Raw genomic sequence first — 28,000 nt, 5'->3', positions numbered from 1 at the left:
CTCGTGACCGAACTAGATGCCTCAAGGCTTATAGAGAGCAGAGGTGAAGGCGAAGAGCAATGGAGGTGCTTGGCTGGGCAGGGGGATAAGCAACACCCTCAGGAAGAAGGGGCAGCTGGGGCTCCCATGCACATCGCTGAAGAGCCGCAGCGAGCTATCGCTGGTTGACACCTAGCGACACACAGGGTATATAGACAACATTTGTCATTCCTGCAGATGACCGAGAACCAGTGTCGCCAAAGGCTGCGCATGTCCAGGGAACTGATCGGTCACACCTGCCACCTGCGGCAGGATTTGGCACCACAGGGACATGGAGTGCATCCATTGCCAGTGGTCGTGAAAGTGACCACAGTGCTCAATTTTTACGCCAGTGGCTCCTTTGAGGGCTGCATAGATGGCCTCTGTGGGATATCGCAAGCCTCCATGCACAAATGCATCCATGAGGTCACGGACATCATCTTCACACAGGCACACAAACATGTGCATTTTTCCCAGGATCAGGAAAGCCAGGAAGCAAGAGGGCTGGGATTTGCCCAGATATCAGGTTTCCCACAGGTGCAGGGTGCAATCGACTGCACTCAGATCTCCATGGCAACAAGTGGTCAACTACGTCAACCTCAAGGACTTCCACTCGCTGAATGTTCAGCTGGTGTGTGACCACCATAAACTCATCCTGCAGGTCTGTGTTCGGTTTCCAGGAAGGAAGGAAGGAAGTGTCCACGACTCCTACATTCTCAGTCGGTCTCAGATCCCTGACGTCTTGAGGGTGCAGAGAGGCTGCAGGGTTGGTTCCTCGGGGACAAGGGCTACCCACAGAGGACATGGCTAATGACACCCATGCTTCAGCCTCAGAGTGCAGCATAGAGAAGGTACAATGAAGCTCATGTTGCAACTCGTACCTTGGTGGAGCAAACCATTGGGATGTTGAAAATGAGGGGCAGAATCTTGCCCTTCTCAGACGTGCTCGGCGGGGACAGTTGGGAAGCTGACTGCCGCTCGCGATCGAGGCCGGAAGGCGATTTCACGCTGGCGGGCCAACTAATGTCCGCCCAGCGTGATACGCGAATGGCAGCGCTCAGTGCTGCCTGTGCAGGCGGGTGGAGCGAGAGCCCAGTGAGTGCGACCTTCACGCATGCGCGCGAGTGTGCGCTTCATAATCACCCTGAGGCACAGAGCTGCCTCAGGGAGATGAAGCATTTTCAGAAAAAAAAAGAAATGAATAATGTAATTAAACATGTCCCCTCACATGACTGTCACATGAGCAGGGACATGTTATTAATTAAATTTTAAAATTTTAATTTTATTTTTATTTACTTTAGAAAACCTCATCCCGCCCGTGTATGAGGTTTCCATAAAGTGCAAAGACCTCTTGGCCTTCTCACCTGCCCACGTTGGACGGGCAATGAAAAATGTCAGTCAATTGTCTTTTTAAAGGCCTTAACAGGCCTTAATTGTCGGCGGGCGTGCTCTGATTCCCGCATGTGCCCGATGACCGAAATATCGCACGACTACGCGTTGATGACTGGGCGCTCATCTGATGTCAACACGCATCATTTTACGCTCGAGGGGGTCAGGCATGCGCCTGCCCGCCGAGCTAAAAATTTTGCCCAAGGTTTCAGTGGTTGGACCGGTCTGGTGGACCCCTGCAATACAGTCCACAGAGGACGTCATGCATCGTTGTTGCCTGCTGCGTCCTTCACAACCTGGCACTGCAAAGGGGCAAGGAGCTGGCTGAGGAGGAGATGGAGGAATGCACGTCTCCTCTGATGAGGAGGTCATCGACTTGGATGAGGGCGAGGAGGTCCTCGAAGGCGAGGATGATGGCAATGAGGCCATCGCACTGACCAGGTGAGGCAGGCGCACTTGGGAGGCCCTCATAACTGCTAGATTCGTGGAGGATGATGACGACATGCAGTAAGGAGACACCATATATCCTCACATTGCATCTGTGAATGTTTGACTCCTGTCTGGCTGATGGCAGCGCAAATATCCTCTGCGATAAGGCTCCTGTCATGGAGATGCTGTGGATGCCCATAGTCCCTACATTCCAGAAGGGTGATGCTGACATGCAGTGAGGACATACCATAGATCCTCACATAGCTTATGTGAATGTCTGACTCCCACCTGGCTGTTGGCACCTTGCTTGTGCTCTGTGAATAGTCATATCATGGAGATGTAGAAGGGAAACTTTAACTTCTCCTGATCCTATGGCATCTTTCGTGAGCTGAAACCTTCAGGACTCCACTGTCACCGGACACAGATGCTGATGAGATGGAGGCCGAGCCGCAGCTGAAAGGTGCTGGGAGCACGCAAAGAGAATAATGGAACGCTGTTCTGGCAGCAATGATAAGACCCATCGAGGTGCAGACATGGCTGATGTGACCAGTGACAGTGGAGGCACACCATCAGTGTGCTAGGGAGGTTGCACAAAGCATTCCAGGGAAGAGGCCCTGGGCTGAGTCACCTGCCTTTATTTTGTGCTGGGGCAAAGGTTTCACATCTGAGTGACATGAACACTGCTCATCAGAACACAGGGCCATAGGCAAGGAGACACTCTTGGGAGTTTAATAACAAAGTGAACATTATAGAACCATAGAACACTACAGCACAGAAAACAGGCCATTCGGCCCTTCTAGTCTGTGCCGAAATATTATTCCGCTAGTCCCATTGACCTGCACCTAGTCCATAGCCCTCCAGACCTCTCCCATCCATATATCTATCTAATTTATTTTTAAAACTTAAGAGTGAGCCCGCATTTACTACGTCAGATGGTAGCTCGTTCCACACTCTCACCCCGCTCTGAGTAAAGAAGTTCCCCCTAATGTTCCCCCTAAACCTTTCCCCTTTCACCCTAAAGCAATGTCCTCTCGTGTTTATTTCTCCTAATCTAAGTGGAAAGAGCCTACTCGCATTTACTCTGTCTATACCCCTCACATTTTTGTAAACTTCTATCAAATCTCCCCTCATTCTTCTACGCTCCAAGGAATAAAGTCCTAACCTGTTTAATCTTTCCCTGTAACTCAACTCCTTAAGACCCAGCAACATCCTAGTAAATCTTCTCTGCACTCTCTCAATCTTTCTGATATCCTTCCTGTAGTTAGGGACCAGAACTGCACACAATACTCCAAAGTTGGCCTCACCAATGTCTTATACAACCTCACCATAACATCCCAACTCCTATACTCAATACTTTGATTTATGAAGGCCAGTATGCCAAAAGCTTTCTTTACAACCTTGTTTACCTGTGACGCCACTTTCAGGGAATTATGTATCTGAACTCCCAGATCCCTTTGTTCCTCTGCACTCCTCAGTGCCCTGCCATTTACTGTGTATGTCCTACCTTGGTTTGACCTTCCAAAATGTAACACCTCACACTTTTCCGCATTAAATTCCATCTGCCATTTTCTGGCCCATTATTCCAGTTGGTCCAGATCTCTCTGCAAGCTTTGAAAGCCTTCCTCGCTGTCCACAATGCCTCCAATCTTAGTGTCATCAGCAAACTTGCTGATCCAATTCACCACATTATCATCCAAATCATTGATATAGACAACAAACAACAATGGTCCCAGTACAGATCCCTGAGGCACACCACTAGTCACAGACCTCCAGTCTGAGAAGCAATCATCCATTACCACTCTCTGTTTTCTCCCACACAGCCAATTTCAAATCCAGTTTACAACCTCTCCATGGATACCAAGTGTCTGAACCTTCTGAACTAACCTCCCATGTGGGACCTTGTCAAAGGCCTTACTAAAGTCCATGTAGACAACATCCACAGCCTTTCCTTCATCTACTTTCTTGGTAACTTCCTCGAAAAACTCTACAAGATTCGTTAAACACGACCTACCATGCACAAAGCCATGCTGACTATCCTTAAACAGCCCTTGGCTGTCCAAATAATTATATATCCGATCTCTCAGAACACCTTCCAATAATTTACCTACTACTGATGTCAGGCTCAGTGGCCTGTAATTACCTAGTTTACTTTTGGAGCCTTTTTTAAACAACGGAACAACATGAGCTACCCTCCAATCCTCCGGGACCTCACCCGTGGCTAAGGACATTTTAAATATTTCTGCCAGGGCCCCTGCAATTTCTACACTAGTCTCCCTCAAGGCCCGAGGGAATATCATGTCAGGCCCGGGGGATTTATCTACCTTTATTCGCTGTAAGGCAGCAAGCACCTCCTCCTCTTTAATCTCTATGTGTTCCATGAAACTACTGCTTGTTTCCCCTTCTTCCTTATACACTATGCCAGTTTCCTGAGTAAATACTGATGCAAAAAAACTGTTTAAGATCTCCCCCATCTCGTGAGGCTCCACACATAGACGGCCACTCTGATCTTCAAGGGGTCCAATTGTGTCCCTTACTATCCTTTTACTCTTAATATACTTGTAGAAACCCTTTGGGTTTACCTTCACATTATCTGCCAAAGCAACCTCATGTCTTCTTTTTGCCTTCCTGATTTCCTTTTTTAGTATTTTCTTACATTTTCTATACTCTACAAATACCTCATTTGCTTCTTGTTGCCTATACCTGCTATACACCTCTCTCTTCTTCTTAACCAGATCGCCAATATCCCTTGAAAACCAAGGTTCCCTATGCCTGTTAACTTTGCCTTTAATCCTGACAGGAACATGCAAACTCTGCACTCTCAAAATTTCGCCTTTGATGACAGGAACATGCAAACTCTGCACTCTAAAAATTTCGCCTTTGAACAATTATGTACAAATGATTTAACACCTGTTGGGCACAAGGCAACTACATCTTCTTAACCTTCCTAACCCTGCTGCTACGTTTTTGTGCTCCCTCGACATCCACAGCGGAGGTGGAGGCAGCCTGCTGACTACTACACCTTGTCTGTGATGACCTTGACAGGCATCCTCTGGACGGCCAAGACCTGGAGGGCCCCGGTCTGCTTTTGGGGTCCTGCTGTGTGGCAGTGGCACCCTCCTCAGCCTGTGGAGTTGAGTTTACTGGGGTCACAGGAAGAGGGGATTGGGATGGGCCAGTCACTCCCAAGTCATCTTGGTGGATGGCCCCGGGGTGTGCACCTGCTGATCCACCTCCCTATTGGTGCCCGAGGGCCCCTGGCTGACTCCTTGAGGAGAAGAGGTAGCTGGAGTGAGATTGGGTTGCCCCGCACCCCTCTCGCATTGACACTGTTGGAGGCCTACTATGACATCAGCGATGGAGTTCAGCAGTGCAGGACTGATGTCCTGGACCAAGGTCTCCATGGCAGCCACCATCCTATCAGTGTTGAGCTTGGTGCGTTAGCATACCGACGTTATCACCTCAGACTGAAAGCAGATGGATCCTCCATAACGCCTTGCAGACTGAGGAGTGCAGTGGACATCCCTTCCTGATGTTCCTGAGCTGTAGCTCCAGCAAATGAGGTATGGCTAAGTCCAGAGGCTCATCATCTGACTCAGCAGATTTCTGGTCTCCAGCAGTATTCTGAGTGCCGGAAACCTGGGAAGTCCCTGCCGCCGCCTGCTGTGGATCAGACAGTGCAATCTGCTCACCAGATTGTGACCCTGACTCTAAAGCTTGGTTCCACCGAGGTGTGTGTTTGCACTGGTAGATGGTGTGGGTGAGTGGTGTGATGAGTCTTCTATGACGGTTTCAGCAGATTCCTCTTCTGAGGTGTCTTCAGGGCTTGAGTCAGGGACCTGGATCGTGGACTCCCTCAGCTGTTTCCCAGATGTGCCTGCGAAAGCAAAGAATGATAATTAGTGCATGGCAGTGGCCTGTGAAACAAGACACATCATTCACAGCATGATTGTCTGATGGATGTTGCACTGCTGGATCCCCACTTGGTTGAACACTGCTGACCTCACCGTCAGCACAGTAATGGTCCAGATCATTGCCGGCCAGCTGGATGGCTCTCTTTTCAAAGTCCGTGAGGACCTTGATTTCAGACATCCCTCCACCAGTCTGCGACCTCTCCCTTTTGTTGTGTGTCAGCTTGTCCTGCATGAAGACAGATGGAGAGAGTGTAAGCAGGACGCTTGCTAGGCCAGATGATAAGTAGGCCTGGCATGTTTGGTTGGTGAGTAGTTCCATGGATGGGATGAGGACAATGAAGGTGAGAGAGTGAATGGTGATGTTCTTTGATCTGGCAGTGTGTGAGATCCCTGTGGATGTGTTATGGGTTTGTGAGTGTGTGAGTTGAGAGTGATGAGGAGAGTGACTTAACCTGGCAGAATGGAGGATATTATTCATCCTCTTTCGCAAGGCAGTGGCTGTCCTCTTTCGCAAGGCAGTGGCACTGATTATTGCTGCCACTGCCTCCCAAGCCTGATTGGTGATGTTGCTGTCCCTCCTGCAGCCAGAGAGGGAATAGAGGACATCATGGCAGACCTCCACAGCATCCAAAAAGCGTTCCAGGTCACTGAATTGAGGGTGGGGGGGCTGCAGTCTTCTTGCCTTTCAGGGCCATGTCTTCTGTGCAGCAGTCCTGGGCTGGAAGCACTGAGAAGTGTGCATGAGGCTGCACTTTAAAAAAGGCGCCCGGCATGAGGAAGCGGCAAGGTGATGGTGTGGTGGGTGAATCAGAGGCTGCCCACCTATGAAATGGCATGTTTCCTGGGAATGCATGTTTAACAAGGTGGGATTGGGACAATGTGGCGTGAAAAGCCACCATTGCGGGTGGTGGGTAAAATGTTATTTTTCCTGCCCGCTACCACAGTTAGTGCAAACTGGGATGATTCTGCTCTGGATTGGGACTTGAACCTGGAGCTTCTGGCTCAGAAACAGGGATGCTACCACTGGGCCACAAGACCTCCTACATATTACAACTAATTGACTCAAAATTCTGGAAAAGTTTCAGCCTCATTTTTTTCTCGGCATTAATGCTATTACTACTTTTTCCAACAACTTATATCATGTATATGGAACTGGCATCAACTTGAAAAGGTTGCAGTTGACAGTGTTTAATGCCAGGAAGGTAAACTTTGGCATTAAAAGAAATTGAGCTGGCAGCTGGTTCTACTTACGTCAGTCTCAGCTATCGGAAGGTTTTCTCCCGCCAGCAGGTAACCCTCAACGAGATGGACACAATAATCCACAGAGGAGCCCACCAAGATGGACAGAGAGATGGCTTCCACTGCTCCCATCTCCCAGCCAAACCAGTACATGGTGGCAACCATCAAGCAGATAACACCTGGTAAAATATAATGGACATGCACGTGTCAACACATAAATACTCAATATCCAAGGACAATTCCAAGAAACTTGGAGAAAGTAAAAAAAAACATACACAGTGAAAGGAAGAACTAACTTGCATATATATATGTATATTATATATAGTGCCTTTGCAGCAGTGAATTACTTCTGCAATGTAGACATGGTTGTTTTTTGGCAAACAAAGCAGCCAATTTGTGCACAGTAAAGCCCTACGAACAGCAAACAAAATAAATAACTTGGTATCATTCTTTGGTCAGGATACCAAAGGTAACAATGATGCTCTTCTTCAAAAATATTGTTATGGGATCTTTTATGCCCACCTGAAAGAACATATGGGGCCTTGGCTTAACATCTCACCTCAAAGGTGGCACTTCTGACAATGCAGCACTCCTTCAGTACTGGACTGAAGTGTCAGCCTAGATTTTCATACTCAAGTCCAAAGTGGGACTTCACTCCATAATTTTTTCACTCAGAGGCAAGAGTGTTACCAACTGAGTCATGGCTGACATTGTAATTAATTGATTGATTGATGAATGTTGGCTAGGGACCTCTCTGCTCATCTTCAAGTAGTACCATGGAATCTTTTACACCCACCTGAGCTGGGAGATGAGGCCCTCATTAATGTCTCATCTGTAATATGGCACCTCCAGGAATACAACACTCCCTCAGTACTACACTGAAGCCTAGATGACGTACCCAAATTTTTGGAATTGAGCTTAAACCCACAACTTCTTGCTCAGAGACAAGAGAGCTCCTAAATAGGAAGGAAATCTTATGAAAGATCAAAGTTTGCAAATCTTGGCCCGATAATAGTCATGTGGGTCAAATCCCTGCTGTAGGATAGTAAATTAATGGGTTCATATGAAATTCTTCTGTCTTGAATTTCAACCAAAGAAGAAAATGTCTACAATAAATTGACACCTTAAATAAACAAAGCCAAATTCAATTTCAATCTGTTACTGCTTTCATATGCTGCAATTTCACCCATTGTTGTTTTTAATAAAAACAATTAGGGCAGGATTTTTCACACACCATCCCCCCTAGCATGAAATAAAGCGTGTTGACGTCGACTGAACGTGCCGACATCAACACGCACTCTCGTGATAGTTAGGTCAGCGGGCATGCACCGGAACTGGCTGCGCGCCTATCGACAATTAAAAGGCCTATTAAGGCATTTAAGTTAACAATTGTCCTGAATTTTTCACTGTCCGTTCAACCTAATGGTTGACTGGGAGGCAAAAAGGCTAAGAGGGCTTTGCATTTTTTAGGAAACCTCATCCACGGGCGGGATGAGGTTCCTAAAGCAAATTTTAAAAAAATTAACACTTGAATTAAAAACATGTCCATGCTCATGTGACAGAGTCACATGAGGGGACATGTTTTATGACATTTTTATTTTGTGCATTAGTATTTTTAAACAGCGCTTTGCTCCCTGAGGCAGCTCCGTGCCTCAGGGAGATTGAAGCACTCTTTTGCGCATATGTTTGCGCTAGGTCCGCTCGCACTCCTCCCCCCGCCTGCACAGGCAGCACTGAGCGCTGCCACTCACATTCCATGCTGGCATGTTTATTGATACCAATAACATACAGTGACCAGAGGAAATCATCTGCCTATGATGCCCAATTGGAAAAGGTTTTATTCTCTCACCTTGATCAGTGTAAAATTCACACAAATAAAAGGAAAACAGAATACAACTCTGCATCTGCTCTGATTGATGATATCTGTAATTCACTAACTACTGTGGGAATTCAGTCCTAAAAAAGTACACGCAGTAAAATTAAAAGACAAAAATCCTACACAATGAAGAGCGAACAAAAGACTCCTTAAGCTCTTTTAAACAGGATGTGCGGATACAGCTGAGAGACATATCATTCAAAATTAAAACAGCAAAGACTCTAATTTCGAAAACAATTTGTATGTGTTTTGCATCAATGGAACTGACAACATACTTGTCAATTTCACTGTATGTCACAGGGCAGTTTAAACTTTAACACCTCTGGAAATCTTATTGCAATTCTGTAGGCTAGTTTTTATGTATGTGTACAACCAGAATCTATGCAGGCAAAGAGTTTTATCATTTGTAATGGCTTAGTCAAATGGCTTTCATGCAGTCTACTTATTCTTCTGTGGTTGAGACTTCCTCTTTCTGTACTTTCTCCCTTACTTTTTGGCGTTTCTTCCTCCTCCCCTGGCAACTTACACTCTTCCTACCCAAGATTGCAGGCAGCTAATCAATGTGCCTTCAAGCTTTACCAATGCTGTTCTGAAACAATGACATGTGGAATGGGCAATTATGAAAAACAAAATCCATCACTTTTTAACAGGGCCCCATACTTTCCAGTTGCAAACTGCAGTTTTTTATATCAATATAATAAAGGGGAAATGTCTTTATGAGAAAGTGCTAGTAAAATCTTTGTTAGAAGAAAGAGGCATTGCCTTCGCCACAATGCTGGCGTTGTGTGATGATTTATTTCAGCATATCAAGCACTCACGCATAGAGAAAAAAAGCTTTGTTGGGCAGTTTTTCATGAACATGATAGACCCTTTTAATGGTCATGGTGTTACAAATCCTTATTCACCTCTACTGACCACCTGCATTTATTTCAAAATTCTCATCTGCAACCATTCCATGGCCTCAATCCACTGAGGCGCTGGAGCTTCTTCCAATCCTACAGTGTAGCTTCCATCCTCCCAACCTCCTCCGGCCCTACACCTTATCCTGCACCCTACTAACTTCCTCCAACCTCATAACTTATTCCTTATACTCTCAGTGGCTTATACTAAGAGACCAACAGGGGGAATTGGTCCTATCAGAAACTCTTGGCCCCACAAATTACCAAGTTATGCCCTTTCCTTCTTTTGGATGCTGATCAACATTATGTATTTCCAACACTTTCAGTTTTTCTATGTAACCCTATCAAGCTAGCAAATTATGCTGATGATGTTTTTTTTGTGCAGGCTAGATAGTCTTGTTATAGTTTTTCCTTCACCCATCTCCTATTTTATCTTGATGGCTGTAGTTTGATTTTAGGGCTCAATTGAAACAGAGTCTACAACTTATTAGCAGAGGTTGTCTGTGGACAATGGGGCCATTTACAGTGGAACTCATTCTGTCAAGACACAATGCCATTGCATGAGAAGAAGATTCAGACTCTGACTATTCTTGGTTTTCTGAAATGTCATTATTGAGTGACATTCATCTCAACAGAATTCACTGCAAGAGACTTTCATTGTAGTTAATCCTGACTAGTGACAGATATAAAATAAGGCTGTAAATAAATTATTACCACAAACAGTTAAAAAAATTCTATGGCCAGAATTTTCACGTTGGCATGTGGGCCACGGGCCCGGCACACCAACGCATAAAATGACGCCCGGTGAGGTTGGGCATGTCATTCCGATCTTTCATTTGGCGGGCGTGCGCTGGAGGTGGCTGCACGCCTGCCGAACTGTCAAAGGCCTGTTAAGGCCAATAGGAGACTAATTTAGGTAATTGACAGGGCTGCCCATCCAACCTTAAGGTTGGCGGGCAGGCAAAGAGCCCAAGCGGAACTTCGCGTTTTCAGGAAACCTCATCCACGGGTTTCATTGCATAAATAAATATTTTTTACACAATTCATAAACATGTCCCAGCTCCTATGACACGGTCACATGAGGGGACATGCCTAAATAATCTTATTCTTTCTTTATTTAAAACTTTCAATTTGAACTTAATCTCCCTGAGTCAGCACCATGCCTCAGAGAGATTTCTGTGCTCTTTTGTGCGCATGCGCAGGCCCTGACTCTCCCTCCTCCCCCCACCCGCACAGATGGTGCTGAGCGGGCCTTAAGTGGCCTGCCCACGTAAAATGGCGGTGTGCAGCCGATCGCGGGCGGTGATTGGCTCCGCACCCGCCCGTGCCCGCTCCTGACTGGCCTGCCCAACAGGCAGAAAATTCTCCCTTATGTTTTTTTTTTGTAAATAAGGAAGGATGGTTACAAACCAGAACAAAAATAAAGCTTGGAAATCAAAATGAATTTGCACAGTACCACTAAACATTACTGTTGAATGGTGCTGTCACAGCCCCACTCCACGGCTCCAAGATATGGTATGTGAACCTCACTGAGTTGGGGGGAGGTATGTATTGATGTAAAATGCATCCTCTGTGTGGTTCGTTAATAGAACAAATGCATTTTTATCAACCCAAATAATATTATGAACATACGTATGGTTCATTAACATGCTGTTCATGGAAATTTGTACCAATTCACCTTGAGTTCTAAGTGAAGGCATTTCCTTTCTATAGTGTCTGGACTCAAAAGTGTCACTACCTGAGATTTTTTGCCAGTTCCCGGTTATTGTCCCTGCAGAATGACCCTGGTTGTCGGAATTCCAACCATTGTGTCTTTATCAAATTATGAATATCTAGGCAGGAATATTTCAATGCTCTTCAAGAAATATTTCAGTGGGAATATTTCCCTAATAGTCATGGAATAATGAATGAATCATGTAATGTGCTAAAGCTGTGTCTCCCACAATGCAAATCAGGCCCTGACCTCATTAACTATTAAAGTTAAAATGCATCAGAGGATAGAAGAAACTAAAAAGAATGCAGCAAAGATATTGCTGCAAATTCAGCTATATTAAATGCAAAGAACCAAAGGAACTAATACAAACATATTAAATAAAATCCATAAGAAAATTCACAGCAAGCTTCACTTCAATTATGATCTTGTTTCTTCTCTGTGTTGGATAAGGTTTCCATAAAATCTATTATTTGGTTCCAATCTTAGTCCTAGAAGTTCACTCTTCCAGGCCATAAACAGGTTCCCGAGTTGCTTTAAGTCAGCTCAGTACTAGAAGATCTTCCCTCTCTATCCCAAAATAGATCCATTTTTAGGCCTCAAACAAACCTGAATCCTCTCATTCTATGACCCAAATGCATCCATGAGTAGCTTTGGCTCAGTGGTTACTTTTTCACATCTGTGTTGGAAGTTTGTGTTCCAATTCCACTCCAGAAGCTTGAGTGCTAAATAGAGGCTGAATTTCAGTGCAGTGCTGAGGGACTGCTGCACTATCAGAGGTTTGTTGTATGTTGTAAATTTAGTAGGTCTCACAAAGAGGTTCTGAGTCTTGTATGGTTGAACATTAATGTTCAATGTTTAAATGTTTATTGATAACACATAAATATGTACATATATACAGGGTATAGCCCAAGCTACGAGCTAACTCCATGCTTGCTTCTACACAGTCCACAACTGACTCTAGTCTCAGGTAACGTGTCTCTTTTTCTCACACTGTGGGCGGTACTGTTTCCCAGTCCCACATTAACCCTTGCTATGCCAGATACTACAAGATTCTGTCTAAACCAAATCCCCATCTGCTTTCTAAAGTGAATTTAAAATACCCCATGGCACTATTTAGGGAAGAACAGGGGAATTATCCCCAGTGCCTTGCATATTTATCCTTCAATCAACACCACTTAAACAGCTTTTATGGTCATTTCACACTGTTATTTGTGTGACCTCACCGTGGGTAAATTGGGTGTCAATTCCCCAAATTACAACAGTGAGTACATTTTAAAAATATTTTGTTGGCTGTAAAACTCTTTGAGATGTGAAAAGTGTTATATAAATGCAAGTTCTTTCTATCACATCTAGTTCCAAACAAGCCCAGTAACTTTCCCTATTTTACCATTTAAACATTCACAAAAGATCTCCGCTCTTGAAACTTTAGACTGATTTAATAGTTTCCTTTCTTTCTCTGAGCTCTCAACAGAAGTTCTCAATCCAGGTCCTTTGAGCTCCCCGGTATATTTATTAATATATAAATTCACGGGATTATGATGTAGACACACAGGAGTTTTGGTGGGATGGTCCTCATGTCTTCAAGAACAAAACTAATGCAAATTAGTCTTTCCCTCCTCAGCTCCAGAATGGTGAACTTCTATTCTCATTCTGGTGTTGCCATTCTAAGCCAATGTCTTTTAAAATTAATTGACAGGATATGGGCAACGTTGGCTTGGCCAGCATTTATTGCCCATCCCTAACTGCCCTTGAGATCGAAAACAATTGAATGCAGCTGTATTGTGTGGATGGGACTTCTAGCAAAGTCAGGAAATCCCACACACTGCATGCCCTCACAATTAATCATTTTAGCCGACAGTGATAATAACAAGAGGAGGGCTGGATTTAGGAGTTCCATGAAGTGGAACTGACAGGAAGTGGGAAGGGAGGAACCAGGACATGTGTGGGTAGAAGAGAAGAGGGTGCTGATTAAACCACAGATTCTGGGAGGAAAGAAAGTACGACTACAAACCACAGACTGGGGTAGGGGAAGTTTGCGGGGGGTGTCAGTGGTGAGTGGGGGAGAAAAGTAGAGCTTCAGTTGAGAGGGTAGATGAAGAAGACACTAGCATAATTGGGAAGTCTGGATGGACAAGAGCGTGCATCTCTGAACTGAGTGTCAAATATTTTCTAAAATGTATGTCTCCAAACTCCCTACAAATTAAATCTAGAGCTTTCAAGACTTGCGTCCCCTTTAGGCATTCATCACTTACCCTTTACAATGTAAGTGAAGGAATATATACGGCTCAAGTAACATGCCTATGTTCCACTGCACTTTCAGTGCGCTTACCTGTTGTCAGATTTTTGGGGAGCCATGTCAACTTTCCATTGCCAGTTTCTAGTTTATTGTGTATGTTGTTGACATAATTAATGACAAAACTTGGACTAGAACATTTGGAAAGGTAATTGGCAAGGATTTCTAACTATTGAAGAACATATATTGTTGCAGTGCATTTTGTATCCTCAGGATGACTCGAAAAACTACTTTTGAAGTGTAGTCAATCCTGTTAAAAAACAAATATCCTTACAAGATTAAAGCAAAATAGTGTGGATGCTAGAAATCTGAAATAAAAACAGAAAATGCTGGAAAAACTCAGCATATCTGGCAGCATCTGTGGAGAGAGAAACAGAGTTAACGTTTCGAATCCGTATGACTCTGAAGAAGTCATATGGACTCGAAACATTAACTTGGTTTCCTTCTCCACAGATGCGGCCAGGCCTGCTGAGTTTTTCCAGCATTTTCTGTTTTCATTGCAAATATTCTTGCAATCTTTTTAACCTTTTTAATGGTGTATGGTTATTTAGATGCTGTCTTAAGGTGGTACTTAAAAAAGAAATACAAATCATTAAAATGCCCCCTGAATGGTATATCTGCCCATTCATCTATTATTTATTATGCATTTAATAGCTGTGCAGTCAAGGGTAGGATGAAACAATCAATGGTTTTCTTACCTAGAATGGTCAGCAGTACTGGTAAGAGGAGTAGAACATGGGTGGTAAAAATAGCGACTGCAGCAACACAGATCACCAGAGAGAGAATCAAACTGTACAGTGCACTCTGAACACCTGCAGAAGAGGAAAAGACACTACAATGTTCCCCGAATCATTTCAAAGAATAATGGAATATTAAATTATAGCTGAACAACAGTGAGACAGTTATTCAATCGGGCAGTCTGGTGACAACATTAACATACTGAAGATTCAGTCTCACAAGTATTCAACAGAACCAGAACCTCTTCAACTTTCTACCTGATCTTGTCTTTTTGTTAAATCTTCTAGTGATTCCCTGGTAGCATTGCCCACAGTAAATCAGTTGATATCCTTTTTTATAACAACAGAAATGTCATACCAGGTAACACATGACAGTATTCTGTTGTTAAAGTGCAACAGTATGTGCAGTGTGCAGTTTTGGTGCCCTTATCTCAGAAAGGATATTATTGCCATAGAGGGAGTGCAACAAAGGTTCACCACACTTGTTCCAGGGAAGGCGGGGCTGTCTTATGAGAGGTGGAGGAGAGAGAGAGGAGAGACAGCCGGTTGGGGGAGAGACAGATGGGCAAGGTGGAGGGGGAGAGTGTGTGTTAGAGAGAGCGTGTGTGTGTGAGAGAGTGTGCTGTGTGTGAAACAGTGAGTATGGGAGAGTGAGGGTGTGTGTGTGTGAGTGAGAGTGAGTGAATGTGTATGTGTGAGAGTGAGTGTGTGTGAGTGAGTGTGTGCGTACATGAGAGAGTGAATCTTTGCATGTGTGTGAGAGAGTGAGAGCTTGTGTGTGTGAGAGTGCGCACGTGTGTGTGAGAAAGTGCATGCAGATGTTTGCGTGTGTGTCACAGAGTGAGTGTGTGTGCTTGTGGGAGAGCGTGTGTGTATTTGTCTGAGAGAGAGTGCACGTGTGTGTGTGTGTGTGTGTGAGTGAGAGACAGAATCACAGAATTGTTGCGGAGTAGAAGGAGGCCATTTGGCCCATCGTGTCTGCACTGGATCTCTGAACTTTTTTACTTAGTGCCAATCTCCTGCCTTTTCCCTGCACATGTGTGTGTGAGAGTGAGTGTATGCACGTGTGTATGAGAGAATGAGTGTGTTTGAGAGATATTGTCTCTGCATGTGTATGTGAGCGCATGTGTGTATTTGAGAGAGTGAGCGCATGTGGGAGAGTGTGTGTGTGTGTGTGTATGTGAGGGTGAGTGTATGTGTGTGTATGGGAAAGTGAGTGTGTGTGTGTGTGTGTGTGTGTATGTGTATGGGAGAATGAATGTGTGTGCGTGAGGGTGTGTGTGTTTGTGAGAGACAGCGAGTGTATGAAAGTGAGTGTGAGTGAGTGAGTGTGTGTGTGTGAGAGAGAGAGAGTGCATGTGTGTGTTTGCCAGAGAGAGTGTATTTGTGTGTGTGTCTATGTGGGAGAGTGAATGTAAGTGTGTCTGGGTGAGTGAGTGTGTGAGAGTGTGTGTGTATGTGAGACAGTGAATCTGTGCATGTGTGGGAGAGAGTGAATACCTGTGCGTGTGTGTAAAAGAGTGCATTCACATGTGTGTGTGTGTGTCACAGAGTGAGTGTGTTTGGTTGTGTGCTTGTGGGACGGTGAGTGAATGTGTGTGCATGGGAGAGTGAGTGAATGCATGTGTGTGTGGGGGAGAGTGAGTGAATGGGTGTGTGTGTGGGGGGTGGGTGGAGAATAAGTGTATGTGCGTGTGTGTGGGAGAGTGAGTGTATGTTGTAAAGAAAAATATAACTTTTTCCAAATATTACTGTGGGGCCCTGTGAAGCAGGCTTGTGGGGGGTTATATGTATGTTTGTGTGTTTGTGTGACTACTTTAATTAAACTGAAGACAGTCAGACTGCAAGGTTTAAATCATTAAAGGGTTAGTTGTAAAAGTAGGCATGTTAAAGTGGAGATGAACAAGTTAAGATGGAATACCAGTAGATACAGCATGAATAGGAATTTGCATTAGGAGACAAATGAGGAGTTGAATTTTTAGCTGTTGAAATTCAAAGAAGAAATGAAAGGAAGCTTTACAACTGGCATAGATCATAAATGAATAAAGCAAAGTTATTAAGTGTATTTTTCTTGAAAGTAGTGGCCATAAAGACAACATGAAACATTTTTATATCCTGGGAAAGGCAGCTTCCAAAGAAAGTTAAGAACAATGGGTTTAAAGATGAAAGAGAAAAGAAAACATATTTAAGGAAAGATTGAAAGCTGTATGGGGTGTATGACCATATGATCTTGAAGAGTATGCTGTTCGAGGACAGACCGGTGAAGTAAGCAGCCTCTAGCCACCCCAGAGAAGTGTTTGTTTGTTCCAGAAAGCAAGGTTTTGTTACAAGCCTTGGATTTCCATTGTTGAGTGAGAGGGAGAGAGAAGCCTGTGAAATATCTGCCCTATAGCAACAGTGGGTACCTTGCAGTAATATTACTGGATTCTTCATGGATTAAAAATCTATATAGGGACTGTTGTCTTGAAAAGCATGTTCATTTGAGAGTCTAGTTAAGTAGAAATCTTTTGGGAAATGCTGCAGGCTAAATTTAACTTTGCAACTGCAAACTTGTGTGTTTAAGTTTTCTTTTACTTTGTTAAAAATGTTTTAATTTAATATTTAAAATTTCCAAAAGTGGTAGTGGAATCTTTACTTCTGACTTCAGTACACATACCTTCTCATAATAAATGCAAATTGCAAATCATCGTGATTGCTTTACCAGGTTTCCTTTCGGGATTTGGCCAGCCTGGCAATTACCACCTACCATATCATAACAAAACTGGGGACCTGTCTTGGATTTTTAAAAATTTCCTTCATTGGCTTTGTGTTGGTGAATCTGAAGGCTATGAGTATGAGAAGAACACTGAACTCAGGAATTGGTGTTGAGGGATTTTAAATTGGCCAGCCAGCGTGAAACGTGTGTTAAGAGCCTCAGCGCTGCCGGGATGTGAGCAGGAGGAGCGCAAGTGCTGAAGTTTGCGCGTGCGTGGGGGTGCACTCACTGAAAGCTCCCTGAAGGCGCAGAGCTGCCTCAGGGAGCTGAAGATTTTTAAAATGAAAAACTAAGATTTCTCAAATAATATAAATATATCCCCACATGTGACTCAGTCACAAGAAGAGGGAGATGTTAAATATGAGTTTAAAAGCATTTTATTGTATTTTTATTAATTGTTGGAAACCTCAACCCACCTGTGGATGAGGTTTTGCAAGAAATGCAAAGGCTGCCTGGCCTATTCACCTGTCCGCCAACCGCAAGGTTGGACAGGCAGCAAAAAATTCTACTTAATTAGCTGCTTAAGGTCCTTAATAGGCCTTTTAATTGTCAGCGGGCACACTGCTGACCCCCGCGTGCACCTGCCGACCAAAATATCTCCTGAGTGCGCGATGACATCGGGATGCTCGCCCGATGTCATCGTGCGCTGCTTCACGCTCAGGCGTATTGGGCGTGCGCCTGCATGCTAAGCTGAAAATCCTGGCCCTGGATATTGCTTCTACAAAGCAGGTTGGTAGGTAGAGCTCATGAGTTTTATGTATTGCTGTCAGAAGAAGTATCTGTGGATTATGATGCAGTAAAAAAGACTATACTGAGTGCATGAGTTGGTTCCTGAGGTGTACATGCAGAAAATTCGGAATGTAAGGAAACAGCCCGGACAGACTTATATTGAGTTTGAGAGAGCTAAACAAGGTAATTTTGACATTGGATACAGCATTAAAAGTAGAGATGAAATATGCAGCTCCCAGAGAAGTAATCCTTTTGGGATAATTTAAAGATTTACTTCCTTTGGTAGTTAGAACCCATGGCCTGAATTTTCAGCTTGGTGAGCAGGTGCGATCGACGGGCCCGGTATCTGCCAGAAAATGGATCGCCGACAGCGATTGGCACCCGACCACCATTTCACATTGGCTGGCCAATTAGTTGCCAGCCAGCGTGAAACATGTGCTGAAAAGCTCAGCGCTACTGGGTTGGGACAGAAAGAGGGTGGACGATGACATCAATGTGAGCACGGGCAAGCACTGACAGGGAGTTCCCTGAAGGCAGAGAGCTTCCTCAGGGAGCTGAAGACCTTAAACAGCAAAAACAAAGGTTTCAAAAGCTGAAAAAAGTGTCCATACATCATAATCAGTCACCTTAAAATTTAGCTAATGAAAATGCTGTCCATAGAAATTTATTTATGTTTCATTTCATCACGGTCCCGTCTGTGGATGAGGTTTAATTCGCCCGTCCGCCAAACGCAAAGTTGGATGGGTTACGAAAATGGCAGGTAATTGCACCATTAATGAGCTTAATTGCCCTCTTAATTGTTGGCGGGCGCGCTTCCGACTTTTGTGCCTGCCGGCCGACCGAAATATAGTGTGTGCGTAGGATGATGTTGGGATGCTCACCCGACGTCATCTCGTGCGATTTCATGCCCGGTCGGGTCGGGTGCGCGCCTGCCTGATCAGCATAAAATTCAGCCTCATGTGGAAGAACAGAGATTAAAACAGCTAGGCCAGCAGCGGGGATAGCTGATGATTATGAACTGGTCCATGTATGAAAACCTTTTTCCATTACTCCTTAAAATCCAAGAAGGCTGATTATGATGCACGGACACTTTTTTCAGCTTTTGAAAACTTTATTTTTGCTGTTTCAGGTCTTCAGCTCCCTGAGGAAGCTCTCTGCCTTCAGGGAACTCTCTGTCAGAGCTTGCCCGCGACCGCATTGATCTCATCGCCCACCTTCTTCCCGTCCCCACCCCGTGGCCTGAATATTCAGCTCGGTGAGTGGGTGCAATCGGCGGGCCTGGGATCGGCCAGGAAATGGACTGCCGACCGTGATTGGCCCCCGACCACCAAGAAGGTGGGAAGGTGAAAGGAAGGAGGTAGTCAGGGAGAAGGGATGGCATGGAATTCTCAGGGAGCTTCTCCTCAGACCAGAAAGGAAGCTGCTGAAGGTGGAAGTGACACTCAAAGACTTAAATTTTTCCATTGTAACAAAGTCAATGTGTTGGAAGTTATATGAAAAACCTATTGTGGTAATTGGGAGTCAGAAAAGTTCTGGAAATAAGAGTACTGCGGGTCTGGAGATCCAGAGGCAAGAAAAACTAGTGGTTTGTATACAGGTGGAGCAGGAAGAATCAGTGGTAGCTAGAGAAGTGGAAACATGTTCACAATTTAGACAAGGGAGTTCTGAAGGGAAAATTACAGAGATGTTTAAAGATTTTATCTGTGAAACGAAAATCTATCCATGTGTACAGGGTGAAGCAGGCAAAGATATCAAAATTTGAAGGGACACGTGGACTAGTCAGTTCTCAATATTATGATATAGTGCTATTCATTGTCCAGAAGGGTTATTGCAGGAAAGAGTATTAGTAAGTGGAATTCATGAAGAAACTAAACATATTCCATTGTGTAAGGTAAATTTAAAAGGTACGTTGAAAATAGGCAAGGTGATTGTTGGGGTAGTGGAAAAATTGCCCATTGCAGGGGTTCAATTTATCCTAGGAAATTATATAGCTGGGTCACAGATGTTGCTGATGTCTACTGTAGTGGAACAGCCTGTGGAGATGCAACTGATGGAGATATTGCAGAAAGAGCATCCTGGATTGTTTCCAGATTATATAGTAAGAGATCACAAACTCAAAGGTTGAAACAGGAAGAGGGATAATCTAAAAGACAGGGGAAGGATGCTGATATCCACAGGATATCATATTAACTGGATCTGTATTTGAAAAGATGGTTCAGGAGGAGAAAGGTGGAGAGAGTGAGGCTGAAGTGTTTAGTTCAGTGAAATTAGTAGGGTTACAGCAGAAAGGTCCACGAATAAAGCAGTTGTGCTTATTCTGAAACAGAGGCAGAATGTATTCCAGAGTGTTATTAGCTTAAAAATAATGTGTTAATGAGGAAATAGAGGCCTCCTCATGTTCTGGCTGATGAAAAGTGGATGGTAGTATATCAAATAGTAATACCATCTGGATACAGAAATGAAGTGGCTCATGAAATTCCAATAGCTCTACATTTAGGAATTAGGAAAACTCAAGCTAAAATACAAAAACATTTTTAATGGCCTGGACTACATAAAGATGTAGTCAAATTCTGTCCAACATGTCACACATTTCAGGTGATAGGGAAACCTCAGGCAGTAATTAAACCTCCACTTTTGATTCTGATTCCAGCATTTGAGTAACCTTTATCAGGGTCCTGATTGATTGTGTAGGGCCCCTCCCTAAGACCAAAAGTGGAAATCAGTATTTGCTGATCATAGATTTGTCCACTAGATTTCCGGAAACGATACTTTTACGAGATATTACAGCATAGAGAATTGCAGAGGTGCTGACCAAATTCTTTACAAGATATGGGTTACAAAAAAAATACAGTCGGATCAGGGTTCAAATTTCATGTCAGAGCTGTTTAAGGAAATAATGAACAGCCTAAGAATAAAGCAGTTTAAGTCCTCAGCCTATCACCCTGAATCACATGGTGCTTTAGAGAGATGGTATCAAACTTTAAAGACTATGATGAGAACATATAGTCAAGACTGCCCACAGGACTGGGATCGAGGGATTTCATTCTTGTTGTTTGCTATTAGGGATGCCCCTAACGAATCAACAGGGTTTAGGCCTTTTGAATTAGTCTATGATCATGAAGTAAAGTTGGCGTGGCCTCAAGTTGATTTAGGAGAAACTAGTGGGTCAAAGTTCAGAAACTACTCTTCTGGATTATGTGACAAAATTCAGAGAAAGATTGAATAGAGCATGTGAGTTTGTTGAGGAACATTTAAAGATATCACAGCAAGTGATGAAGACAAATGCAGCTAAGAGGGCAAAAGGTTGTAGTTTTTTTTGCTGGAGAAAAGATTTAAAAAGTAGGTTAGTCTTGTTGCCAATGTCAGGTGAACCATTAAAGACAAGGTTTAGTGGGCCTTATCAGATTGAAAAGAGACTGAGTGAAGTAAATTATTTAATAAATACCCTAGATAGAAGGAAGAACCAGAGGGTGTGTCATGTAAATATGCTTAAAGAGTACTTTGACAGGGAAGATAACCAAAAGGTGGTATTAGTGGTGGTAGATAAGGAAAAGGAAGTAGAAATGAAGGATTCTGAAATTGACTTTCCTCTGATTAAACTGTACAATGAGGAAGTGCTTAAGAATTTAAATGTGATACTGAGATACCTTCCAAGTGTCAAAGTGATTTGGAAAAGCTATTGCAGTCACACAAAGCTATTTGTGGGAATAAGCTGGGGGAAAAAAATGGCTATGCATGATGCAGATGTGGGGGATTCAGTTTCAATAAGCAACATCCTTATAGATTAAATCCTGTAAAATTAGCTCAAGTGCAAAAAGACATTGAATTCATGCTTCAGAATGACATCATAGAGTCCAGTTGAAGTAACTGGAGTTCACCAATCATGATGGTACTGAAACCAGACAGGTACTGAAATCAGGAACATGACTGTGTGTGGATTATTGAAAAGTGAGCGCAATGCCAAAAGTGGATTCATATCCTATTCCACGGTTGGAAGATTGTATTGAGAAAGTGGGACAATCAGAGTTTATCCCAAATGTTGACTTGCTGTGAGGATATTGGCAAATACCCTTATTGGAAAGAGAAAAAGAGATATCAGCTTTTGTAATACCAGAGGGGCTGTATCAGTTCAAAGTTAAGCAATTTGGTATGAAGAATGCGCCAGCAACACTTCAAAGACTAGCAAACAAAATAACTGCAGGACTGAGCAATTGTGCTGTTTATATTGACAACTTGGTAGTTTTCAGTAAACATGGGAGAAGCATTTACAATTTCCAAAAGAACTGCTGATCGACTGCAAGAAGGTAATTTGGTGGTGAACTTGGCCAAGAGTGAATTTGCAAAAGCGTAAGTTACATATTTAGGCCACGCCATTGGACATGATCAGGTGGCCCCACGAGATGTGAAAGTAAAAGCCATCATGAATTTCCCAGTGCTTACAACAAAATGTGAAGTTTTGAGATTTCTAGGCATGAGTGGATTTTATTGGAGGTTTGTACCACAGTTTAGCAGTGTCGTTGCTCCATTGGCTGAACTACTAAAAAGGAACAAGAAATTTCAATGGACACAGGAGTGTCAGAATGCATTTCCCAGTTTAAAAACTATGTTGACTACTACACCAGTTTTGGCAGCGCCTAATTATGCAAAGCAGTTTAAGTTGGCTATTGATGCAAGTAATGTGGATATTCGTGCTGCGTTGTTACAAGAAGATGAAACAGGAATTGAAAAGCCGGTAGGATATTTTTCACGGAAGCTGAATGTACATCAGAAAAGATACTCAACCATTGAAAAAGAGACTCTAGGTCTGGTGTTAGCATTGTGGCATTTTGAGGTTTATGTTGCAAGCAATTCTTCAGAAACTGGGCAGAATTTTCTGGGTGACGTGCGGGGGGCGGGCCCCGCATGCCAGCGCTTACAATGGCACGCGGTGATGTCGGGCGAGCGTCCCAATGTCACCGCGCGCCACCGCGATATTTAGCTGGGTGGGTGCACGATGAAGTGCGACGCATGCCTGCCATTAATTAAAGGGCTTGTTAAGGCCCTTAACTCGGCAATCGACGCTGATTTTGAGGTGCCCGTGCGATCTTCGGCTTGGTGCACGGGCACAATGAGCAGGCGGGTAAGTGACTTTTTAACAAAACTCATCCATGGGCGGGATATGTGGGCTCAGTGGGGTTGTCAATGTTTTATGTGAAGTATTATTGCAGCAAGTATTTTAAACTTGCCTGTGTGATCTGTAGCAGTTCAGAACGAATTCCAGCAGCTTTCTCTGTACTTTGAAGCTTCAGCTCAGCACTCTGCAGTCAGGAATATTTATTGGGCCTGCAGCTTTCCGGAGGCCTCCATTTAGTCTGGGTATGGGTTCTGACATCTCCACTGAAGGCAGCTCCTCCGAGTAGGAAGGGAGGGTTAGAATAAGGAGGAGACCAGGAGTGGACAATCAGCCTCCAGGGGAGCCACCTTTGGGAGGACAGGCACAGGCACAAGGGGAACAGGGCCAAGAGGTAGTCCGAGGTGGAAGGGGCCGCAGAAGATGCCATTATCCTGCTGCCAGGGTATACAGGCGGCGAAGCAGCTACCTCAAAATGACTGAGATGCAGTGCCGAAGGAGGTTCCGACTGTCAAGGGAAACAGTCAACCACATCTGTCAGATGATTGGCCCTGAGATCTCTCCTAACTGTGTGGGTGGACACCCCATTCCAGCAGCTCTGAAGGTCACAGTTGCCCTCAACTTCTATGCTTCTGGCTCCTTCCAGGGCGTGGTGGGTGATTTTTGCGGTGTCTCCCAATCAGCTGTCCACACTTGTGTCAAGCAGGTCACAGACGCTCTGTTCAGGTGCGCATTGACCTCCATCCACTTCCGCCTGTGACCAGGCAAGTCAGGCACAGCGAGCCAGAGGCTTCATGGCCATTGCTGGCTTCCGCCGTATCTAGGGTGCTATAGACTGCACACATGTGGCCATCAAGGCGCCAGTAGGTGAGCCCGGTGCCTTTGTCAACAGGAAGGGCTTCCACTCAATGAACGTGCAGATAGTATGTGATCACAGGATGCAGATTCTGCAAGTTTGTGCAAGGTACCCAGGCAGCTCCCACGATGCCTACATCCTCAGACACTCCCAGGTGCCGGGGCTCTTCAGTGCTCCGGCTCGGCTGGATTCGTTGCTGCTGGGTGACAAGGGCTATCCCCTCAGAAGATGGCTCATGGCACCTCTCCGCTATCCAAGAACAGAAACTGAGGAGTGCTACAATAGGAGCCACAGCTCCACAAGAGCTGTGGTGGAGAAAGCCATCGGTCTTCTCAAGATGCGCTTCCAATGCCTGGACTGCTCAGGGGGCGCACTCCAGTACCCCCCAGATCGCGTCTCTCTGGTAGTGGTAGCATGCTGCGCTCTGCACAATCTTGTGCTGGAAAGGAGGGACGCAGTGGATGATGAAGACCTTGACGCAGTGGATGATGAAGACCTTGACGCAGTGGATGCGGCTGCACATGATGACTCCAGCAGTGGTTCAGAGGATGAGGAAGCACAGGGCAATGATGAGGGACAGCACGCCGACCGGCAACTACACCAAGGAGGCAGGGCTATCCGGGACACTTTAACCCAACAAACCTTCAGCTAGCTCCACACAAATGGATCTGCAGGACCAGCATTGCCTGGCGCATCCATACGCGGCACTTAAGTGCTACATCTTGCACTTCATCAGCTGCAACTAAGGGCTTAGTACATAAACATCAATGTCTACTCAAACACTCATGATATGTCTGTGAAACATACAAATGCGGCACAAAAGAGACACCCTCAGCCATGGTAACAAATGTGGACTTTAATCCCATCCATCCATCAGATGGTGCCACAAAAATCAAAACAAAATGTTGCTCCAACATTGAAAAATATAAATTCTCTAATTTATAATTATAAATAACAGAAAAGCACCAGTGAGAAATCCATGGAGTGCCTAACGTGCCTTATGCTTGCATTTGCGGGTGCCTCGTCTTGGTGCCACCCCATCGCTCGGAGTAGCTTGTGAGACAGCCTGTTGACTCTGCTGTCCTGTTGGCCTTGATGACCTTGGCGGACGTCTCTGGCCTGTGGAGCCTGTGCTGGCTCTGCCTGGGAGTGGGTGGCCAGTTCCACAGCTGGCACCTCCCCAGTTGTCGCAGCCTCAACGGATGCAATGGTCATGGGCAGAGGGTCGGAGGAGCTGCTGCCCTCATCCGGAGTGCCCTGAGAGGAGCTCGCAGAGATGACAGGCAGCTGCTGCGCCGACGTAAGGTCACTTTGGACCTCCCTGCTCACCGCAGATGGATGGGCACCGAGCTGGGACACTTGGTGCCCAGAACATCTCCCACATTGCCAATGACCACCTGTGGCCAGTAGCACTGTGAGGGCTTGCAGGTCCAAGCGTAACCCCATCAGAAGCTGATCAATCCGTTGGAAGCCCCTCTCCATGAGAGTCGCCAATCTCTCCATGGGGGAAACCTGATGCTCTGACATGAGGTTCATGCCATCACTGACACTCTGCCTGGATTCCTCCACCACAGAGACCAAGTGAAGCACACTCTCATGCAACACCGCTAGATGCTCCCGCGCACCCGGCTGCTTTTTCTGCAGCTGCTGCATGGCGAACATCTCCAGAGGCACATCATCACGGCCCGAGTCAGCATGTGCCTGGATCCCTGCAGTCCTCTGGCTGCTGGCACCATCGGCACTCTCTGTCTGTGCCATCTCCTCCAGCGATTGTAAAGTGGCCTCTCCACTTTCCCCCGGGACACTAGCCGATGTTACATTCCCCACTGATGTGGTAGTCGCTGCGCTGGTGCCTGGCTCGCTGAAATGATGTGACACTCGTGACAATTGACGCCCCTCAGGTGTGGAAGGAGGACTCTGGATGTCCTCCTGGCGGCCATGCTGTGGTGATGCTGAAATTAACAACAAGGACAGTGGATCAGTTAGCGTTCAGTCAGTAACACAATTCATCCCTTTCCTCCCAGGCTCATAATGTGCTCAACCTTCAAGAACCTAAGGAGACGAATATTGGTGGGGTGGTAAATAGTCAAGAGGAGGCCCAAACATTACACGTGCATACAGACAGGCTGGTCAGATGGCCTAAGGAATGCCACATGGAACGTTCTGTGGATGTGTGAGGTTATGCACTTGGGCAAGACAGACAAGGTACGGGAATACAGGAGTAATGGTAGGACCGTGGGAAGTCACGACGATTACAGGGACATTGCTGGGCAGACCCGTTAAGGTAGCAGAACAGGAACATAAGGCGTTTAAGAAGGTAAAAGCCAGACTTGCCTTTATTAGCCAAGGAATAGAATGTAGGAAAAGGGAGGTCATGTTGCAAGTGCAGAAAACGCTGTCGAGGCCACATCTACACTTCTGCGTTCAGTTGTGACCTGCGCTTCATGGGAGGGATGGCATCGGAGTGGAGTGCAGAGATTCCTGACCAGGATGCATGCTGGCCTGGAGAGTTGGAGTTATGAGGAACCATTGCATACACTTGTGACATTTGTTGTGGAGAACAGGAGATTGACAGGTCACATTATTGACCTTCATACTGCTATGAGGGGCATAGACCGGGTGGACAGAAAGCAGCGTTTCCCCTTGGCGGAGGGATGACTAACCTGGTGGCATTCATTTAAGTTGAGTGCCATGAGGTTGACAGCTGAGGTGCTGAGGACCTTTTGGACAGAGTAATGTGGGATGCACTGGCTGAAAGGGTGGTGGAGGTACAAACCCTCCTAAGATGCAATAAGTATTTGGATGTGCAGCAGCGATGCCATGGCATGTTAGGCCATGGGGATAGTGGTCAGAAATGGGGTAAGGCGACTTTGGAAGGTGCTAGAGACGCGCATCCTCAAGGGGCCGAGGGTCTTTGGGTATGACCCACACGTCTGATTGTATCAGTCTGTGAATGAGCAGTGTTGCTGCATTAACGATTGCAGCAATCATCAGTGCTTTGGATGGTGGGAAGACAGAGTGGATGGGACTGAGGGCCTCAAATTCCTGGCCGCTGCACCCCAGCCTCACCGACACCTGCCGACCTGGCCGCATGGTGTCTTTCCAGCTCCACGGCCTGTTCTTCAAATTGGGTGAGTATGTGGAGCATGGGCTGGGCACCATCAGTGCGCGAAGGCTCATGGATGTGTGCACATTTTTCTCCTGCAGAACAGAGAACACCATTTATTGGGGCTGATCGCTCATGTACTCTGCACGCGCACGCCGCACCCCAACCACAATGGCCCATCTGAGGCCTCCAGCGGCTCCTGTCCACACTACTGGTGATCAGTCCCCAGAAGATAGTACGGCTGCTCCCAACCCCCTGCCCCAGTGGCCACCTTAGACACATTCGGCGTCCATCATTTTCAATAACACAGGGGTCTTAGATCCCATAGCAAGGAGGCACAACTAGGAGTGGCGCCGAGGCCACCAGATGGCTCTTGGCCACGACTCCTTGAGGCTCCCCTTCCACCATCTCATCACCATCAATAAGACATGTGTTGGAGTTCTGAGTATGTGTCTATCTGCCTCTCCTGCAGGTTGCCACCAGACAACTCAAGTGCGACAAAGACTAACACATGGTTTGGGGAGAACCCATCTTCTCATCAACTACTAAGGCTGATGTAAGCATGGTCACTATCTGTTTTCCCACTCAGCGTGCGCCAGATGCCCAATGCAGTAACGACACTAAGACATGGGGGGGGGTGGCGGTGGTGGTGGTGGCCTCAAAGGCTAAGGCTACCTGCTGGGTTAAATGGCCAAGGCCAACATGGTACTCACCCTTCCAGAGCGCAACAAATCATTGAAGCGCTTGCGGCACTGGATCCATGTTCGCCGCACAACATCCCTGGAGCTGATCACCTCCTGCCAGACCCGCTTCGTCACATGGGGTGCCCTACTCCTCCCATCCTGGGGAAACAGGACCTCTTGCCGTGCTGCCACCTCCTCAACAAGGGCAGCAAGGCTGTCATCAGAGAAGTGAAGGGCACATTGGCCTACCCTGCAG

The 28,000-nt window shown here is 45.6% G+C and overlaps 1 protein-coding gene across 1 annotated transcript in view; it reads right to left on the bottom strand.

Moving 5' to 3' along the window:
• disp3 (dispatched RND transporter family member 3) overlaps positions 1-28,000 on the bottom strand; it is a 748,238-nt gene that overhangs the window by 10,199 nt on the left and 710,039 nt on the right. Inside the window, 2 exon segments of the mRNA XM_078559213.1 lie at positions 6,999-7,165; positions 14,467-14,580. Of these exon segments, the coding sequence (XP_078415339.1) occupies positions 6,999-7,165; positions 14,467-14,580 (281 nt within the window).

This window comes from Cetorhinus maximus, chromosome 15, assembly GCF_964194155.1.
Source record: "Cetorhinus maximus chromosome 15, sCetMax3.hap1.1, whole genome shotgun sequence".
Classification (NCBI taxonomy): Eukaryota; Metazoa; Chordata; class Chondrichthyes; order Lamniformes; family Cetorhinidae; genus Cetorhinus; species Cetorhinus maximus.
Note: the sequence above shows the minus strand (reverse complement) of the source record. Positions and strands in the feature narration are given on the sequence as shown.